Raw genomic sequence first — 18,842 nt, forward strand, 5'->3', positions numbered from 1 at the left:
TGCAAAAATAGTCTGGTCAGGTATGCTCCCCAGGTTTATATGGCGTTATTCTAACAATGTAAAAGCCATGGAAAATGCAAGGAAAATGCAAGAACTAGAATGAACAGGGAAGCTATTAGGGTGGTTACAGCACAGGGTGGGGCATACATTAAGCATGTACAGTTTGAGAGTAAGCATAGGAGTTTGTTTCATGACGATGGGGTTCATTTATCACAATTGGGGAACGACTTATTGTTGAACAATTATCAGGGAGCAATTGAGCATATTAGGTCTGGTCAGGGTAATGCATTCCCGGCTAAATGAGCGGGCCCTGGTCGTGGTGACCAATTGCGTTGGGGTACTGCCGCCGCCACTATGGTTCTTGGCACCCCATTTGTGGCGGTTGCAGTGCCATAACCTTTTGTGATAGGCTTAGGCCAGCACACAAATGGTTATGGCCCTTGCAAGTGGCGTATTCCGTCGCACCTCAACGCAATTGTAGGAGTGCAACACATTAAGCTCATTACATTTGATTATTTTGATATTGAAGTTTGAATTGTTGAGTTTGTACATTGAATTGAAATTGATTATTCAATATTGATTGCTAATTGACTATTGGGCATTTAATTATAATTTGACTTGGGCATTTAAGGGTAATTGACTATGAATTATTATTGTATTGGTGACGTCCATGCACTTGTGACCTACCCAGTGCAGGATCCGCCCAATTTGGGGCCGTCACATATTTTGTATTGATTGTTTATTGTTATTGAGGGGTAGCCCTGTGGTAACCCCTGAAATGAATCACCGCGGCCAGAAGCGCCACAATAAACAAGTATAATTATATATCTTGTTGTTTATAGGGAATCTGATATATATATATATATATATATATATATATATATATATATATATATATATATATATATATATATATATATATATATATATATATATAGAAAGCACAAGGAAATTCACTTTTATAAGGATACCCACTTCTGCCCCAACCCGGGGTTGAACTCTCGACCTACGGAATCTGTCTCCTAGCAGTACAAGAACAGTACGCTAGACCGCTCGGCCATCTAGGCAAGTTAAAAAACTTGCTTTCGATGCCGATGGAATTCTCGCGGCGCTGTCCTACACTACACGGTCAGAGTTGTTGTAAAATGTGCTGTATAAATAAAATTAATTCATTACAATGTGTATCGGTAACGATCCTCTAATAAAACTAATGTCCAAATAACTGTATCTCACTTCCATTCTCAATGACCGTGTAGTGTAGGATAGCGCCGCGAGAATTCCATCGGCATCGAAAGCAAGTTTTTTAACTTGCCTAAATGGCCGAGCGGTCTAGCGTGCTGTTCCTTTACTGCTAGGAGACAGATTCCGTAGGTAGAGAGTTCAACCCCGGGTTGGGGCGGAAGTGGGTATCCTTATAAAAGTGAATTTCCTTGTGCTTTCTATATTAATATTTCTTCACTTAGGGCAGTTATGTTAGTTTCAGAGTTGTTGTAAAATGTGCTGTATATATATATATATATATATATATATATATATATATATATATATATATATATATATATATATATATATATATATATATATATATATATATATATATATATATATATATATATATATATATATATATATGTATGTATATATATATATATATATATATATATATATATATATATATATATATATATATATATATATATATATATATATATATATATATATATATATATATATATATATATATATATATATATATATATATATATATATATATATATATATATATATATATATATATGTATATATATATATATATATATATATATATATATATATATATATATATATATATATATGTATGTATATATATATATATATATATATATATATATATATATATATATATATATATATATATATATATATATATATATATATATATATATATATATATATATATATATATATATATATATGTATGTATGTATATATATATATATATATATATATATATATATATATATATATATATATATATATATATATATATATATATATATATATATATATATATATATATATATATATATATATAAATTTTTTTTTTTTCAGTCTTAAACAGGTCAATTTGGACCAAAATATACAATAAGTTTTGTATCTAATCACACATAATTTGGCTAATTATAAAAGTTTGTGATTTGATATAATCAAATTCCCAATTTGTCCCCAAATGACACAAATTGCAGCAGCTTGAATCTATGTGACGTTAAGAAAGTCCAGTGATGCAGAGTAGGGGAAATATCATTGTGGTTTCATACGAAATTAATCAGTACAAAATTTAATCAAACTACATAATCAATGATGTTCAAGTAAAAAGTTTATACAAGTATTTTACCTATTAATAATTAAGATAGGCAGAGTCTTACCGTCTGATTACACTACTGCCTAGTAATTAAAAACAGATCTTGCATTCTACACATGACGCCCCTAGCCTGGTACAAGTGAGGAAGAGGAGTTGATGCATTGGTTTGATAATTAAACAAATATATAATTAAATATGAAATCATGCTCATTTGTGAAGTCTCATAAATACACTGAATAAAATTGTTAAGAACAAATGGGTATCTCAATTATTTGTTCAGAGTTTATAAAGGTGCACAGCAACAGAGACATAAAGAATATTACATATTCCGGATAAAACTCGAAAGCGCAAAGGCATACATGAAGATTATATGAAAACAAAAACGAAATAGTAATTGCTTATATCATGTATATTTTTAAATGTGTTGGGACCTGATTCTAAAGAGTGATTTTTTTTTATTTATTACAGTTTTGGACCAAGGTGGAAATTTCTCTTTTGCAATTATTGTCCTCAAAATTAGAACATCTTTTAAAATTGAACACAATAGTTCCTAGCATTTCAGGTTGAAGATGTAAATTTTTTTTAACATTTACCAATTTTTACGTCCAGAAACGTCTGGATGCATTTGTACAATTGTCATTTCTTTTACACCAAGCCTGACGATCATATCAGTCACATACCAGATAGTATTTAGTACTTCTGTTTTGATTTTTTCTATGTTTACGGTTACTTTTGTTACAGTGAATATTAGTTATATATATTAAGAAATTATTAAGATTACATTTTCTATGGGCTTCCATAACGTCACAAAGTTATAAATGATTCCTCAAATGGGAGGAAAAAATTGATTATCGGTTTTGATTTTTAATCTGTCACAGAATTGTATCCGTGTTGAATCCTGCATTGGAATATATCATACTGTGGTTTGACATAATCTAGATGTAAATTCATAATTTATGAGAAAATGTCACTTGACAATGTTAGAATAAGATACAAATCCATTTCTTTTTCAACAATCCTGAAAGGGTCAATAAAAATAATATTACAAACACGTGCTCATGCCTGTTGTTCATCATTGTAAAAATATTTTCACATTCATTAAATGGCATGTTTCTAAGTTCATAAAGCAGTGGCTAACAATAGTACTAAATATGTGCAAGTCCAAGGAGAATAAAAAAGTGTGGAAATAAAACAAAAGTGCATGATATTGCTGCGTTTTTCTTGTATCCGTTGTCAATACCACACTATACCGTAGATGCGTAGAACTGGTGATCAACTACAAAAAGTCCGGAAAATAGTGAATATAAGATTTAGAACATTAGCTTTCCTGGAAATAAGATTAAAATTGAATTATAAGTGATCAGTTTACAAAGAGAAAAAAAAACTCAAGTGTAAGTGGATGTATGAATGGGTGTGTTTGTAAAAAAAACCCATTGTATACAGTTTTGTAGACATTTATATGCACATGTATGTATGTATATCTGCAATGAACAATGTAAATAAGTATTTTTTTTTTTGTTTACAAGCACAGCAAAATAATTTCAAAGAAAAAGTTAATAAATACATGTAGTAATTTCTTTGACTGATGTTAATAACTCTCATGAAAATGCGTCAATCAAAATGACACGAACTCGACAAAAAGTCTTCAATGTAATACACATACTTAACTTCAGCTCATTTCTACAAGCAAAGCAAAAATCGATCCGGAAAACAGTAAATAAATAGAAATTATCTTAGTATAGGAGAAATAACTTTCTTAAAAAATGGCTCAATGAACATGAAAGCTAAACTTAATCTTTAAAATCGTCAATATAAATACTCGTGCTTCAAATCAGCTAATTATCTACAAGCACAGAAAAAAGTTCGAAAAGCAAAGATTGAGTGACAAAGTGACAAACGGAAAGGGGTCATACCATATGCCCCTGCCATTTAAAGCGAAGCAAACAAAATCTACGTTGTTGATGATGTTAGCATACTAATTTAGCAAAATTCCTTGACACCTCCCCCCCCCCCCCCCCCAATCTTATACGTTTCTTCGACGAAAGGCACTTATATGTTAATGATTTTTCATAAAATGAAACAGAAGGGTCTTCTTTTAAGCTACCATTTGTCTATCTTCTCTTTTCAATATGATTTTTAATTCATGTAGAAATTTTTACTTTGTAACCTAGATAATGAAAATGTACTTAATATCAGCAAAATGTGGGAAATCATTAGCTTGATGTCTACTTTTGTCTGTCTTTTTCCAATCATAAAAACCAATAATGTAAAATGATAATATAGAATGGCATAATATTATAATGCAATAATGAATAATAAAGCTTTGCATAATGTATTTATAAAAATTGTAATAAACTACTTTCATATTTTTAATGACAATGATTATGACAATTTAAAATTGCTTGGGATTTTACTAATACTGCAATATCTTTTTCCATTTTGAAATGAAACTGCAGAATCCAATCTGAATAAAAACAACTAACATATAGATTATCATACCAAAACACAAGCCAAAATCTATAGAAACTATAGATTACTTCTTCAATACATTTAATTGTAATATATAGAATGTGACAATAAGTAAATACATAGGGAAATAAACACATTAAAGCATAACATTATCTTTCTTACAAGGATATTTTATTCACTGCCTTACCTAAATTATGGATTGGTGTTTTCTGCGGATTAAATCTTGATAACCTTGTTTTACACTTGGATACTGATAACCAGCATATGAAGAATATATCCACACTCCAGCAATAATTAATGTTTAAGACGTCAGTATTATTTTTGCTATTTTATTTATTCACTGTTCTCACATTTTTCTTGAATTGTCTTCCCCATTTTTTCTTGATATTCAGTCCATTGCTCATCATTAATTTCAAGAAATGGTTCTATATCCGAGGCTTGTTTCCTACCGTCCTCCAGTAATTCTGTTACTATGAATGTTCTCTTCTTGTGTTTTATCCAGCCTTCCAGATCTTTCCGCGATGAAAACCGAAGTAAAACTGAGAAATAAAGCTTCCCAAATGTTATGAGTGTTATTCTTTTAATAACTTCGTGTTGTAACACGTAGACTGACGGCTCTTCTTTTACGACTAATTCCGAGGGTATAATTGACTTTAGACGTACACTGTCAGTGTTTAGACCACATAATCTGAATATTTCCCAAAGCTTGTCGTTCGATTTGTCCATATCTATTTTCATATTATTTAAACTCATATATACTAGTACGAGAAATTTTTGTTTTTCTCTTGAAGTGTGACACATTTTTTCCAGGTATAAACTTAAATAACGCAGTGGTCTATTAAAGAATAAAACACCACCTTTTGATTTCTGAAATTCGCTACATTTAGAAAACAATGCACATGTTTCCGGGAATCCCAAACTATTAATTTGAAATCTTGTTACATTTTCTTCTACTATAGAGAATGGTTTATCTGGATTATAAAACTGGAAAATGGTGTGAAAGATTTGACTCCTATCTCCATCTGATTAATTCCACCAATTAAGATTAATACAGCAATATTCATTATCATCAACGTCACATTTCTTGACTTCATCTGTAATTGTTTCCCAAGCTTCTTCAGTTGAAGTAATAATCATAAATGTATGATTTGTTTTCAGGATATGTTTGCATAAATAAATAATTTTTTCTACACGGTTATTTTCTTCCTCGTCAGAAATATCCTCTCTTGGTAATGGTTCCTCTACGATGATAGAATCCTGACAAGAACTCACATCAAACTTCAGTATGTCCTCTATTACAATTGGTTGCCTTCCAGTGAGGGACTTGTATACATTTTTAGCTGTTGTCGATTTCCCGGAACCCCATTTTCCTATCAAACATAGAATTTTCCCACCATCTTTGAGAAAACTATTTGCCTCGTGGAAAGTAGAAGTTTTGAAGAACGGTGTCTCTAGACAAATATGTTATTATTATTATTAAAAATGTTATTAAAGTACTTGGAAATTGTTTTGGCTTCATTGAATTGCAATTTAACTCAAAATTATACCTTTAATTAATAAAGGAATCTGTTCATCTTTTCCCTTTGGGCTTTTCTCTAAAATGGAAATTCTTTTAGATAATTTCAAATTAAACATACTTAGACTGAATATAATTCTGTTATGCTCTTTGTTTTTTTGAATTACTTTTATAAAAGTTCTCTTCTATAAGAAACAAAATCGTCATACACGTATGATTGTAAAAGAAAGAAATGAGGAAAGCATTGTTCAAAGTCGGAAATATATCAATTTGCACGATTTACCACCAAAACAATTACATATCTATGTATATAACTTAAGAAGATTTTTTTAAATTATCTTTTTTTTGGCATGCCTTCATATATTGAGACACTACGTGTATGTAATTGTTTATGATACCTTGCTTTCCTTTATCCATTTCAAATATTGTTATAAAGGACAAGGTATGGTAACGACCGAATCTCGCCCCCTAATTTGATGTAAAAATCAGAACAGAGTTAATACTGTGATAGTTTGTAGTTAAGAACTTAAAATGATGCTTGTTTTAAACCCAGCACTAATTTTGATTCAGAGTTTACATGGAGGTCACAAGAGGGTGTAGTAGTAAAACATTTTCCCGAGGTCACAAGAGGGTGTGGAAGTAGGACATTTTCCCAAATTTCCTCAATTCTGGTGGAATTTCGTATTTGAGATACTTTTCTCTTTGGAAAACATAGAGCACAAGCTTGCCTATCTGAGATTTTTATACATAAAATGCATTTGATACTAGTGTATGATATATATAATTTTGGTAGATAGGCAAGCTTGTACTCTATGTTTTCTGACACAAAATGTGTTGTAAAATCGATGAAAATTTGCATAAAAAAAAAGAAATTTCGGAAATTGACATACTTTCTGAGCTCTCTGTGACCTCTGTGTATCCCATAACTTAGAACCAATGCTCAATTTTTTTGGCAGGGGTGACAACAAGTTTTAATTTATAAACTGTTGCATCATTCTAAAAGACACCCCAAATCAGGGGCCAAAAAGGGGTCTTAACCTATCTTGTCCTTTATGATCAAACTTGTTCTTACGTCTTCTCTTTCTGTAACAGATAAGAGCTACCACACTGAAAACAACAAGGAGGGCAATTACTCCAATTGCCACGCCTGTAATATGTCACGGTAGAGATGAGGTACCGCCATCATCAGCAGAAGAACTTCAAGGAGAGAAAAAACACAAACAACTGAACAAATTCTTTACGTAAAATAAATTGAGGGGCAAAAATAAGGATATTCAAATTACTGGAAATTATTAAAAATCGAAAGACGTGAAATTCATTCTTTTTGAGGAATTGATATGTATTTTCCCTTCGTTTATTTAAAAAAAGCTATGAATTACCAATTTCATTTTGATACATAATTATATGTTTGTCACTTAAACCCATTCAACTTTTCAATTCAATGTATCCACGTCGTTTTATTAATTAACAATACTTATTTCAATCGTATGTAAACTCGATATTTACAAGTGAAGTCGAAGTATAAAAAACCACAGAGTCTGCAACATCAGCGTCATACTTGAATATTTTACTGATTACAGACATAAATGACTACTAAGAAACTAATCTGTATGACAAACGGTATGACATCTGCTTTTCCATCCTCAACTTTCCCCCTTATATAGAAATATTCCAGAATTACCTGCATATGGCTTTTATGTCTCCCAATTGATTCGATACTCAAAAGCATGTTTCAAATACGATCAATTTTTAAACAGAGGCAGGATATTGACAAATATTGACAAATAAGATGGTGTTTTTGTGTTTTAAACTACTCATTTAAAGTCAGAATTAAATAGCACTGTTATGACCTATCATCATGTCCTCAATTTCGATTGGTTTCCGTCCAGTAAGGGAAGTATACACTGTTTTAGCTATTGTCGAATTTCTCGAACCCCACTGTCCCATCAAACATAGAATTTTCCCACCATCCTTGAAAAAACTATATGCATTGTGGTAGGTAGAAGTTTTGTAGAACGGTGCCTCAAGACAAATATGTTATTGATAATATGTTATTGAAGTCTTTAGAAATTGTATGTTTGGATTTGTTGATCTGTACATATACTTTAAACTCAAAATTATACTTCCACACACAAGTAGGCCCTCTGCATTCATAAATGGAGTACTCCGTAGACAATTCAGTATGAAAATAATGGGCTAAAATTTGTATTAAAATCGGCAGTCAACAATATATTTAACAAGGTGTAGTTCCAGACAGGGTCGTTGTAATTTATGTTCTAAATTTAGTAAGAGTTATGGTTTTTGAAAATGAGCTCTCCTGAAAAAGAAAGTCAAAATTAGTTGTTAACCCACAATGGAGTTAAGAATACAATACATGGTGTCAGAAAGAGTTGAAATCTCCCTTTTTTCCATCGCCATCTGCAGAAATAAGTGTTGCAATTGTACAGAAGATGATTCAAGGATTGTGATGGATACAATGAATCCAGCTGTCACGCCGAAATTTAACTGGGAGGCCCATGATCTCGTTGAGGAATGGCGCATGTTTATACAACTCGTGGAATTCTGGAGAAAGGGCCCATTAAGCAAAAATAGGAAGAGGAACATTATAATTACCTGATGATATGGATGGGAGACAAGGGGGGAGATATGTACTCAACGTGGAACCTATCAGAGGAAGATAGTAAGAAATTCTCAGTGATAAGGGAGAAATTTGAAAACTACGTGAAACCGAAGTCAGATCGTGTTCATTCGAGATACAAGTTCCCCAGTAGGACACAGAAGGAAGGAGAAAGTTTGAAAAATTTCTGTCAGATCTCAGCCTATTAGGATCAGGAAGATTCGGGACGCTATCGTTTTCGGTACCCAGGATCACAAGATAGGTGAAAAAAGAGCATTGTTGAAGATTTAGACTTGACCTTGGAGAAAGCTATTAACTTTGCGCGTACATGAGACATTTCTAAGCAGCAAATACAATCTATGGAAGACAAATCGGTACATTGAATCTGGAGAGGTAGGACACCCCAAGCCGGAGGTCAGCACCGACTTAAAGCGAAAGTGAAATTAAGAAATCGATAGTGAAAGACTGTAAATATTGTGGCCAAACTCATGAGTTTAAACGACGTCCTGCATATGGTGAAACATGTAGAAAGTGTGGAAATCCAAACCACTTTGAAGTTAAATGTCACACACCGAAAAAAAAGCGTGCTTGTGCTAGTTCAAAGAAAAAAAACCCAATAGATTAAACACTATACATGCTGTAGAAACATCAGAAGAAGAATTCTTTATTGGTTTAGTGAATTTTAATGGTGAAAATCATGATGCAGAATGGTATGAAACAGTGAAGGTGAAGGACACTAATATTCAGTTCCAACTTGACACCGGAGCAAAGTGTAATGTTTTGTCATCAGCTGATCTCAAGAAAATAGGAAAAAAAAAACCCTGAAAGTTGCTCCAACCTTTTCACCACTGAAGTCATTCTATGGACACTATATTTGTTGTGCTGGTACTGTTATACTACCCTGTGTATAGAAATATTGTATTTCTCTAGACTTTACATATGCTACTGTGATGGCGGAAAACAGGGAAAATACTATAAAGTAAAATTAGCACTTTATTACTTAGCAAACCGTCGACTATATATCAACACAAATGAGACCTACAGAATATGCGTCTGATACAGAGTGTGGGTACACATCACAACAGGTGCGCGACGTACCACGTGATCGGAGGTAGCAAGGCAATCCATGCCCGGTACCTCCAAGACCACTACAGAAGGATGCAATGCTGCCATATGTGAAATTCTACATTATTGTTTCCTACAGAGTCTCGCTGTACACTCTGTGCTGTCACTTCTCTGAACTACAAATATAGGACGTCATAATGGAAAATGACGTCAAGCCACTGCGAACTTGATTTGTTATGACTCGGAGAGTGTCATAAACTTTGCACATTATTTTAAATTGCATGTAATATTTTAGAACCTTATTGTGAAATTCACGTGTCTTAATTGTATTTTAAATATTGTATATCCGAACATTTCAGTTCTTTACTCAGTTATCCTTGATTGAAATTCAGCTAGTTGAAAACGCTTTTAAAAATATACTTTTGAAATGTACTCTGTTTTGCACCCATAGTTCTAGCTGAAATTTACGATGTGTGGATAAAAGAGCCTAGCGCAGGTGATTAATGAAGATTAATTTGAGATCTTCTGCGGAAATTTGTTAAAGGAGTTTGTTCTCTATCTGAATCTTGCTTGGGAAAAATTTGGGATGGCTTTATTTTAATACAAATTACGATAGTGAGTGGAAAATACCCTCGAATGTGTCGGTAAGTTAAATTTCTCATGAAATATCCTGAACTCAAGTAATGCTTTCACTTTTCCCAAGCACGTTTCGGGAACACAAGGATATGACATGTTTATTTATATGACAAAATGTTTATAAAAATTGTGTTAATCGGCTGTGCCGAAGCGATTTATTTGAAAAACTTCAAAAAAATATAAATGACTGTCATGTGATCAACAAAGTCATGTGATATCTTACCAACCATGTTTATATATATCCGAGAAAACCCTCAATCTAATTTGGCTGTTCTTAGGTACATATCTTACAAATAAAAGTCAGAACTAACCTCGAAATGCTACATTTATGTTTTGAATGCATTTTAAAGCTTAGAGAAGCCTTAACATTGCTGCGATGAATCCTGTTCTGGGAGATGACACATGTTCCAAGCTAGGACTCATTCAGCGAATACACAGCATTGAGAGGAAAAACAGAGCGGTACCACATGGCATTCCCCAGGATTATCAGGACATATCCAGTGGACTTGGATGTTTACCAGGCACCTACGAAATCACGGTGGATGAAAACATTTAGCCAGTGATACATCCCCCAAGAATGATTCCAATAGCCTTGAGGGATAAGATCAAGGAAGAGCTCGACAGAATGGAGCGTGAAGGAGTGATTGTGAAGCAACACGAGTCGACGAGATGGGTCAACTCCATGGTAACTGTTACGGAGCCAAATGGAAAGATCAGGATTTGCATTGATCCTCGTGACCTAAATGGAAACTCTGCACATTTAGTTCTCCGTTTAGACGTTATCGATTCACTGGAATGCCCTTTGGAATCATGTACACACCTGAAGTGTTTCAACGTGCCATATCCGAAATGATTCAGGATCTCGATGGAACAAAAGCATTTATTGATGTGATCATTGTATGGGGAACCACAGAAGCTGAACATGACAGACATTTGAAAGCCTTACTGGATCGAGCAATACAGCATAACTTGAAGCTCAGCGTGGACAAGTGTGAGATCAGACGGCATGATTTCCAAATGGGGAATTCCAGATATCATTATTAGTGATAATGGACCATTGTTCGGCAGTTATGAGTTCAAGGAGTTTGTGAAAGCGTATTACATCACACATACCACGACCAGTCCGTACCATACTTAGAGTGATGGACAGACAGGGCGAATGGTTCAGACCATGAAAAGTCTTATCATTAAATCTCAAGATTCATGCTCTTTTGGAGTATTGGAACACCACGATTGATGGTATTGATATGTCTCCAGCCCAGCTATTTCTAGGACGCAGACTGAAGTCTTTCTTACCTACTGCAGTCTGTCTTTTGAAATCGTGTGTAGATGACACATTGGTCAAGATGAAATGTCGAAAGGAAAAGCAGGATTAGAACTTTTTAAGACATGTTAAGAAGGAACCACTTAAAGCTCTCAAAGCAGGAGACCAAGTAATGATGCAGAGCCAATCAGGACAATGGACAAGCTGATTCGTTAAAGACTTGCACTCTACGAAACGTTCGTATGTCACCCAGAGCAAAGGAAGATACTACAGATGTAACCACAATTTTAAGTTCCTGAGACCTACTTGTGTCCGAAGTAACTCAGTCTTCAGAGATGATGCCCCTGCATATACCGATGCGACATTGCGTTCAAAGACCACTCAGAGCACCAATGACATATCCACAGCTTCAGATGTGCAGCCAAATACCGTCATCGAGACAGCTACATCTGATGTCGAACCACCAGCCGAAAACCCTGCACATGTTACCAGTAGTGGCCGCTGTGTTAAACTTCCTGTGCGATGCCGAGAATGAAGTTTACTGTTAATCGTATTGAAAACTGAATTGAACTTATATTTCATCAAAATTATTTGTCTTACAGTTGATAATGAACTTTATCTAAAACCTAATGTAAATGGAAAGTATCAAATTTTGTAAGGGGAAAGACGTAATGTATGTTCTAAATTTAGTAAGAGTTATGGTTCTTGAAAATGAGCTCTCCTGAAAAAAAGGTCAAAATTAGTTGTTAACCCACAATGTAGTTATGAATACACTACAGCTGTGTCGGTCATAGAAATCCTGACAATCGAGGTATTGATACTATTGTATAATAAAAATACTCTTATTTGTCCAATCTAATTAAAATTATGTAAAGGAGAAAGGCCGAAAACTGTCCATTCTGTGAGAGAAAGAACTAATCGAGGGCCGTAGGCCTGAGATTAGTTCCTTCTCTCACAGAATGGACAGTTTGTGGCCTTTCTCCTACTTAAAACATGATTTCCTTTGTTCTAAAAATTAAATAAAAAATGTACAAAATGACACATACAATGACAAGTTCATTGTTTATGGAATGGACAGTCACAGGTAAGCTAGGGATGCAGAGCAATTTGTTGAATAGCCATTGTGTTTCCAGATGCAAATAACAAAAGAATTTTATCTTAAGAATGGACAGTTACAGGTGGATTTTGTGGGATACTAGTATTTATACAAGTATGCGATGCTTCAAAATCAGTTTACAGTTTGCGTTGTAAAGGCATACATGTTTTCCTGTGATGGAGAGAGTATATCTTTTAAACCAAAATATGCTCAACATTAGTGATATTTGGATCTGGAAACAGAAAAGTAAGAGTAAAAGAAATATTAGCCAAATTTTGAGCCAAAAATGAACTTCGACGACAGATACAGATGATCAAATTCAAATCAAACCTGGAAATGTTTTATTTTAATTCTATTTTTGAGGATATATTAACTGCCTCAGTGTAATGGTGAGATGCAAATTGTGTTCTGAGTGTTGGATTAGCCATGAGCCAATCTTCGACCTGAAATGTTTTTCAAATCAAATCTGAAAATGTTTCATTTTTATTCATTTTCTACCGAAATATTAACTGCAGCAGTGTAGTGTTCATGGTGCGAACTGTTTTCTGGGTGGAGAATTTAATATTAGACGCACTTCTATCTGAAAATGAATTCTCCTCGAGGGAATGATTTTTCCGAAATTTAAATCAAATGTGAAATTGTGTCATTTGAATTCAAGTTTTGTGAAAATTAAGTTTTGGGTATTGAAATAATGTGCATCATTCATGGATTTAAAAGAGTAAAATCGAGTGGATGCTGTGCAGACATTGTGTTCTGGATTAACTTTGATCCCCGCGTTCTTTTTGTTATTTACATGTAAATTAAAAAGTATTTAATGTATTTGTTTTTGTTTCCCTCTTGAACACATTCCAAATTTTACCTGTAACTCTCCATTCTGTTTGTTTTAACTGTCCATTCTTTTTGGGAAAAACTGTCCATTCTTCGAAGAATGGACAGTTTTCCAAAATGAATGGACACTTACAGTACAGGTAACTTAATGGATTGTTTGAGGAGTTAGCTCAACATTAAGCTATAGAATGGACAACACAAACAAATGGTTTACGTCACAATCATGTTTTAATTGTGTAAATGTTGCGAATACACTAATTCTTCTCAAACATCAAACAACATCCCATTCGGGGTCACATCAAAGCGTCCTTTCGATAAGCCAATGAAATCGCGTCGCCGAAATCTTGACTTGTATTTCGGATACATTTCTGTTTCTACCAGACCTAGACGTCCGAGGAGTTTCGTACTAAACAAAACTATGCATGGCAAAGGCCGTGCCTTGTACATTGTATGAATGTGACATGTTGGATATATTGTATAGTATGTGCTTTTTTGTTTGCTTGTTTAGGTAAGAATGGCGGATGGGCGGAGTATACATTCAATTTATACCAAAATTAACTTAAATCAATAAAAGACAGATTTCTTAACATCAGAGAGGTTAAGATGTGGTCGTGGAAATATTTTTAGAGTTCTATACAGAAGCTTGAATTGGCCAAAATGTTCATGTTTATTCATATTTGAAAGACCATTAATGTCTTTAGTAAAACATCCATTTATGAAAGATGAGTCAGCATCAGCCGTGGCTTTTATTTTTAAGTCAAAGGGATGTATCGAATCAACATATAGATGAAAATGAATATTAAATCTAAACTAGTATGTTTCCACCACTGCATTTTTTCTGTCATACATACCTTCCCTGTAGACAAACTGGATCTAAAAATCAATCAAAAAAGTTGTTAGTTATAGCATGACAAAGGAAGGTTAGTTAAGGACAGATGCTACAAACAAAAGTTTTCAAATATCAATAAAATTGCATAGATTTATAAAGGGTATGGCGATAAGATTATTATTATTATTATTATTATTATTATTAGAAATTGAAACATAGTATAGAAAATGTGCAATCTCTTGATATTTTAGAGATTTAATATATGCATCATTTACAACCAAAATCGTCTAAAATATGTATCAATTCATAATTTAATGTTTTGTTCCTAGCCCTTCTTTCGTCTGCCATGTATAATATATGTTTGTCTAAAACAGTAGTTAGGTACGTCTAAATAAGTTTATTTGATTTTAAGCTAATTAACAGGTTGGTTCTATTTAGTTATGAAATTGCTTGAGACAAGACCTCTTAGTCTGTACATATGAAATCTATCTGAATCACAACGAAAAGATCTGGAAATAATCAGGGAATTTTCAAAAACAAAAGAATTCAATCAATCGGAATTGTACAACCGTTTCTTTTCTGTGTAGAGATTATGGTAACTAGTCCTTTTGTAGACATCAAGCAAAAATGTACATTCAAAACTATGGACAGGTAGATCGATATAATATGTGTCGATACTTACATTTATAAACCTCATTAGTTTTGAATGCTTCATCTGGACAGTCAGTCGACATGTTACAGGGTACTGTGTTCACATTTTTGGTGTCTCTATTGTACTCAGGACAAAAATCTTGCAACGAAAAAAATCTCGAAGTTGTAGTGCATTATCTTTTCGGTTACCTTTTGCATTGATATAATAAGAAGATTTATCTTAAAGTCTGACTGCATAAAAATTTGCTAAAATTTGCTAAAACACTAAAATATTTCTCGAGTAATCAAAATATGATTTATTTATTCATTGCGTCAGTATGGAGAGTGACTGAAGTTTTCCGTCAAATCATGTCAGGCAAACATTGACAGCAATGTGTCATGGTAACCATGGTAACGTTCCCGAACGTTTGAACACGTTTATAGTTTGCAGCAATGCAGAAACGTGAAAGATACTGTTTCGAAAAAGGCAAGGAGGATTTTTATTCACATGATAAAGATTGGGAAAAAAATGTTACATATCAAACCGTGGGAAAAAAAGCATTTAAAAGCAACAATTTCTTCATTCATTTGTATTAAAAAAACGTTTTAAAAAATAAAAGCAATCATGAGTTAAAACGTGCCCGAGTGATAGAAAAAAGATCCTTGTAACATATTTCGAGGACGAAATTTGAATATTTTGATTATCAAGGCAATAATACCGAAAAGTGATGATTAATGAGTATCTGTATATTTCTTTTGTATCTAACTTTTTCCAGAGCACATTTCTATATAACAGAAAAAACGTTTTTATGGGCGATGGTGTGGCTAAAATTTTTAATAAAAAAATGTTCAAAAATCATTCTAAATGTAGTGTTGCTATGAAAATTTTATTTGAAAAAATATGTATAATTTTTTTAAAATCTAGTTTCCCTGGATACACACCCTTGTCTATAAATTCCATTAATTTCATTTTGAATTCTTGAAACTCTTTAAACTGATATCAATGAACAAATATTCTGACTTAGTTCTGGCCTCCATTTTATCTCTTACTGGATAGAAATAGCTATCATATATTGAGGTCCAATATTCTTCATCAAACTCGATTAACAAATATTTATTCAAAACTACATGCTTTTGGAATAAAAAGTATCATAGTTTATAAAGAAGCAAGAAAGAACTACTATAAACCGCTGTTCTATTGTATCACTTAGTCACATTTTGGGTCTTTTGAGATTCCTCTACCAAGAAATTCCTCTAAAAATGTAAATTCAAGCTACTTTACAAGAATCAGAAAGACCAACAGCTACATGATTATATAGGGTAGATTAATTTTACAAAAACAATGTTTTGATGCTACAAATCACAATCGAAGTAACCATACATTTGTATTTTGGATATGGCTTTTGGGCCTAATCAATATTTATAGGTGGCAGGGTTATCGATAAGCCTCATGTGCGCATTTTTTCTCTCTTTTTTAAAATAATTATTGTTATTTTATACAAACACAATTTCCACACATTTCTAGTGATTCAAATGTAGTTTATATGTATTTTTATTGAAAACAAAATATACAAATATTCGAATGTGTGTCTGATATTAGTTTACAATAATATGCGCTGAGTACGACCAGTTTTTTAACCGAGGCAGGCTACTCATACATAAGTTGATGTTTCAGGGATTTCAACAACCTCGTTTAAAGTCGACATTCCGTAAATTCTATGGTCGTTATAATAACCTTATAAGCAAATATAATCTATCACTGGGTCGTTTTTTTTTTTTTTTTTTGGTTGACTTGTTTCCTACCAATTGTTTGACCTTTGTTTTAATACTAAATTTGACTACGGAATGTCTATCTACTTGATCAATACATAGGATTTCCTGCGGTTGTGACCGGTCAACAGGGGATGCTTACTCCTCCTAGCACCTGATCCCAGCTCTGAAATTTCCAATGTTTATGCCCTGATCACAGATTTGTGTTATATAAAGTTTTTATAAGATCGATCACTGTACGTTATCTTCACCCTTTTTCATTATTATAGCAATTCCAATAAAAAATTTAAAGATTTCTCTAATAATTATTATGAAGATAAAATAATTACAGATTGATTACAACTGATTTTTTGCTAAATTCTGCAGACTTACCAAACACTCTCTTAAGTGTGAATAAGATCAAGTTCACTTGCTTGAATACATAAAAACTGCATGTACTTGAGGACAACAGCGCAGCCTCGACTGATAATGGTTTTCTTGGTGTGAAAGTTTTCATTGTTACCCTCAACTACATGCAGTATTTCTCATATTATACTGAATGTTTTATACAAATATAATTGAAGGTAAACCGCGCGCGCATTGACTCAATATTCTTTTGGGATATCAACGGTGGTTGAAGGGGCATAGACACAGATTTGAAGTTAATATTATCTCAAATTTTCTTTATGATATCATGACTTATATGTTGCTATATCATTTCACACGGAAATATAAAAAAAAAAACAACTTATTTTATCTGGAAATTATTGAAACTACGAATTTCGGGACGCAATTGATTGGACGTGTTCAATTTGTTAAACTCTGCACACATCACTGAACACAGGCTGATAATTCTGGTGAGTTGGTTTTACTTTCTCACATTTCTACAATGAATTTTCTTGATTTTATCTTTAATTTTTTAATTAATAAATTGTGTGTATCTTTGCTATGTTACCATGAAAACCTTTATATTTATTTTATGAATAATATTGTTATAATTACTGACGTAAAGTCAACTAATTTTATTGTTTGTCTACCGTTGGTCGTTTGGTAATTTATCTCCTGTAGCTGGCGAATACTGCGCGTTTTTCGTCTTCTTGAATATATGCCAAATGTAGCCATGTATACCATCATTTTAGAGATATATTCCTATAATTTCCTCGCATCTAAATTGGCAGGAAGGTAAACTGTTTTTGTATGAGTTCAATTTTGTTTTCTTAGCCTTCAACTCAGCATGTAGATATATTGACGAAGTATAATTAATTAAAAATAGATACTTGTACTTCCATTCAAATGTCGATATCCCAGTGGACTTGAAACAAAAGACTCAACAGAGTCTGCCAAATCTGTTTCATATTTGGATGTTTTACTGACTATAGACGATGAGGGCCTACTACATGTAACAACTAAATTGTCTGACAAACGTGATGACTTCAAGTTTTCCGTTGTCAACTTTCATTATCCCGTTATTACCTGCATACGGTGTTCACATCTCCAAGCTTATTCGATATTCAAGAACATGCTCCGATACGATCAATTTTTTGACCGAGGCAGGCTACTGACATATAAGTTGATGTCACAGAAATTTCAATTACCTTGTTTAAAGTCAGTGTTTCGTAAATTCTATGGTTGTTATAATGAACTTTTACCAATTATATTATATATCATTGGGTCGCATTTTGGTTGACGTGTTTCATACCTGGTACCGGTAGACCTTTATTTATAGTTTTTTTAAGATTGATAACTGTTCGTTATCTTCACATTTTTCATTATTGTTAAAG

At 32.8% G+C, this 18,842-nt stretch overlaps 2 protein-coding genes across 2 annotated transcripts in view; both read right to left on the minus strand.

Annotated features, from left to right (window-relative positions):
* Positions 1 to 3,555: 3,555 nt before the first annotated feature.
* LOC133186759 (uncharacterized) overlaps positions 3,556 to 18,842 on the minus strand; it is a 217,682-nt gene continuing 202,395 nt past the window's right edge. Inside the window, exon 4 of the mRNA XM_061322057.1 lies at positions 3,556 to 3,638. Coding sequence (XP_061178041.1) covers positions 3,635 to 3,638 — 4 coding nt within the window. The 3' untranslated portion in view covers positions 3,556 to 3,634. The remainder of the gene's footprint in view (positions 3,639 to 18,842) is intronic.
* On the minus strand, positions 4,979 to 6,466 carry LOC133186937 (uncharacterized). Its single transcript, XM_061322322.1, has 3 exons — positions 6,379 to 6,466; positions 5,884 to 6,282; positions 4,979 to 5,853 (listed from the first exon to the last, which is right to left on the minus strand). Exons 1-3 carry the CDS (start codon positions 6,464 to 6,466, stop codon positions 5,165 to 5,167), a joined length of 1,176 nt encoding a protein of 391 aa, XP_061178306.1. The 3' UTR covers positions 4,979 to 5,164.

This window comes from Saccostrea echinata, unplaced genomic scaffold, assembly GCF_033153115.1.
Source record: "Saccostrea echinata isolate AGI-Se365-2 ecotype Australia unplaced genomic scaffold, CSIRO_AGI_Sech_v1 ptg000014l, whole genome shotgun sequence".
Classification (NCBI taxonomy): Eukaryota; Metazoa; Mollusca; class Bivalvia; order Ostreida; family Ostreidae; genus Saccostrea; species Saccostrea echinata.

What these genes read in the sequence shown, in the direction of transcription:
- LOC133186937 (XM_061322322.1), bottom strand. Translation starts at nt 6,466, where the DNA reads ATGTTTAATTTGAAATTATCTAAAAGAATTTCCATTTTAGAGAAAAGC. An exon ending in GATTCCTTTATTAATTAAAG is followed by an intron (nt 6,283 to 6,378) that starts GTATAATTTTGA and finishes ATATTTGTCTAG; the next exon opens with AGACACCGTTCTTCAAAACT. An exon ending in TGATGATAATGAATATTGCT is followed by an intron (nt 5,854 to 5,883) that starts GTATTAATCTTA and finishes GGAATTAATCAG; the next exon opens with ATGGAGATAGGAGTCAAATC.